Source organism: Aphanomyces astaci (assembly GCF_000520075.1).
Source record: "Aphanomyces astaci strain APO3 unplaced genomic scaffold supercont1.431, whole genome shotgun sequence".
In the NCBI taxonomy this organism is placed as follows: domain Eukaryota; phylum Oomycota; class Saprolegniomycetes; order Saprolegniales; family Verrucalvaceae; genus Aphanomyces; species Aphanomyces astaci.
In genome coordinates, this window is record NW_009798694.1 from 1,440 (window position 1) to 4,461 (window position 3,022).

Below are 3,022 nucleotides of genomic sequence, written 5' to 3' on the forward strand. Positions count from 1 at the left end.
GCAGATGCCGCATCCATCCAGTTCAAGCAAGATTACTGCAACATCCGATCGAGGACACACCTGTCGATCGTCGGCAAGTGGAACGCGGCGCGCTTGTACGCGGTGCACAGGGACGTCATCAAGCCAAGGCCAACGGCAGACCAAGCGACCGCAGCAGATGTCACCGAACCGATGCTGTGGCGTGCGCTGCGGCCATGTCCCCTGGAACTCGATGTCAGCAATGATCAAGGCCACGAAGGGAGGACCTACTAACCTGAAGTTGCCGGACAGCCTGCCGTGCAAAGGCTGCATCCGCGGCAAGAAAACTCACTCGTCGCCGCCCAAGGACGGCGATTGCCCGCGACACAAGCTCGGCACGTGCGTCCACACAGATCTCTGGGGACCAGCAAAGGTCGAGTCACACAACGGCGCCAAGTATTTTGTGTCCTTCCGGAGGACGCCACGAACTACGTCTGGGTCAAGTTCCTGCGCAAGAAGAGCGACACGTTCGCCGCCATGAAGGAGTACATACCATGGCTCGAGCGGCATTCGGGCACCAAGCTAAAGACCATGCGGTCTAACAACGGCGGTGAGTTCATTGGCGACGAAGTGGAAGCCTACCTGACGGAACGGGGTATCCACCACGAGACGAGTACGGCGGACCGGCAGTGGCAGAACAGCACAGCCTAGCGGATGAACCGCACCTTGGTCGAGATGGTCCGCACCATGATGCTCCACTCCAACGGCTTCAACCGTTGGTGGGCGGAGGCCGTGACTTCCTACGCAACCGTGTCCCCAACACCTAGTCGGACGGCAAGACGCCACAGGAACGATTGCGCGGCACGACCCCCAAAATAGGCGACCTAAATATCTTTGGTTGGTTGCGTCTGCCACCGACACGTGACCCCAAAAACAAGAAAAGCAGCTGCACGAACAAGTGCCTCTTTGTCGGGTACAACAGACAAAGAATGCCTACAAAGTTTATGACTTAAAGGACGAAAAGTGGTGTACTATGTCGTTACGAGAATCAGTTTTTGCGGCCCAAGTCGGTACTCACGGACGCCGACGGCGTCCAAGTGACCAAGACGGAAGGTCAACCGGTGGATGACCAGCCACTCGCTGATGACGGCGACGACAAGAACAACCATCGCGGACGCCAGCACAAAACACGCCCAAGAGTGACCCACCACCGACGCCACGTGGCCAACGACAGCCACCACCGACGCGGTATGCGCGGTATCCGCCGTGGGTGCTCTTCCGCGACGACCCACCGACGGAAGCGGCTGAGGACGAGGTAAAGCTGCTACCACAAGCTGCCAACACGACAAGGGTGGGACCAGAAAACCCGAAGGCCAGAGCGGTGGCCCAGACACAAATGCTAGAAACGGCCAACGAGACAATGCAGAATGTACGTCACAGTGCCCGAATCAGCGAAGTGACGCAACGGCGTCACCAAGCGGTAGCCGCACCCGAACTGAAACCACCGTTTCACCCAACCCGCGCGACGGCGCGACCGCATGACGCGGACAGCCCTTTCATGGAGGAGCCGGCCAAGACGATGAGGACGACGGCCGACCGCGGCGTCACGACGCGCGAATATGAGGACGACGCCGCCTTGGCCTACGACGTGTGCGTGAATGTGGCGGACGTGGACGATGACGTTCTTGCGAAATTCTGGGAGGCCATGCAGACGCCCGGCGAACTGGCTTGATGCGTGCAAGAAAGAGGTTAGCAACCTTCAACGAATGCAATGCTATCGTGTGGTGACCAAGCCGCATGGATGCCGCGCTCTCAAGAGCAAGTAGGTCTTCAAGCGCAAGGACATTCCCGATCGCTCCATGGCCTACAAGGCGCGAGTCGTAATCAAGGGCTGCGCGCAACGACGAGGGATCGACTATGACGAGCCGTACGCACCGGTCGTCCGCGGCGACTCGTTGCGGCTGACTCTTGCGCTCGTGACCAAGCGTGGAATGATGTGACGCGACCAACGCGTACATCCACGCGGATTCAGATCACATGCTCCACGTGGACAAGCCAGATGGCTTTGGCGATAACAGCGGACGCATCTGGGCGATCGACAGGGCCCTATATGGCATGAAGCAAAGTGCCTTGGTGTGGTACTTACGCTTCGAATGGCATCTTGGAAGACGACGGTTGTGTCTTCACGCGCCGGACCACGGTGCGCTTCAGATCATCACGATCTACGTCGAAGAAATCCTCGTATGCACGGACACGGACGAGGAGGTCGACGCGATCTTTAACTATATGCAGGCCCACATCCTCCTGAGCGACATGGGCCCCGTAGCCAAGTTGCTGGGAATGGAGATCGTCCATGCAGTCACTCAATTGTCCCTCCACCTAACACAGCCGCATCAGCTCCACGTGCACATGGCGCGCCGCGTTGTTGCCTACCTCTTGCACACAAAGACGGTAGGGCTCTCATTCACCGGCGGTCGCAGAGGAAGTGACAAGCTCGTCGGCTTCTCCGACTCGAGCTGGGCGGACGACTGCGCCACAGGAAGATCCACGTGTGGCTACTTATGGATGATGGCTGGCGACGCGAATCTCGTGGCGGTCCAAGCTGCAGGCCATCGGGACGCTGTCGACGGCCGAGGCCGAATATGTCGGCGCCTGTCTGGGTGCGCAACACGGCATGCACCTGCGTAACCTATTGGGAGAGTTAAGTCAAAAAGAGGACAAGCCGGTTGTGCTGTACTTTAGTTGACATGTCAGTTGCGAAGAGAAAAAACCTGTAAATACTTATTCAGTTAATATATTATTTTCTGCAATACCTCGTTCGTAAACAATACCCATGAAACTTTATAAATCTTGCATTGATTTGCAGAAAGGCGGCAAGTTGCAACAATAATGGCGCCAACTGAACTCGATGGCCGACGCACTGGGCGTCCTAGTACCAAGCAAATCAAGCGAATGCCCAAGAAGCACAAAAACCTCTACCATACCTACGAGAAAAAACGTCATATATTCAACTGGCGCAAAGAACATTCCATGGAGTCCGCCATCGACACGTTCTTCCCCGGTG

General features: G+C 57.1%; 1 protein-coding gene across 1 annotated transcript; it reads left to right on the forward strand.

Moving 5' to 3' along the window:
• Window positions 1-693: 693 nt before the first annotated feature.
• H257_19247 (hypothetical protein) lies at window positions 694-1,690 on the forward strand (the record flags this gene model as incomplete). Its single annotated transcript, XM_009848394.1, has 4 exons — window positions 694-784; window positions 897-931; window positions 1,005-1,071; window positions 1,119-1,690. 4 exons carry the CDS (start codon window positions 694-696, stop codon window positions 1,688-1,690), a joined length of 765 nt encoding a protein of 254 aa, XP_009846696.1.
• Between the last annotated feature and the right edge of the window lie 1,332 nt (window positions 1,691-3,022).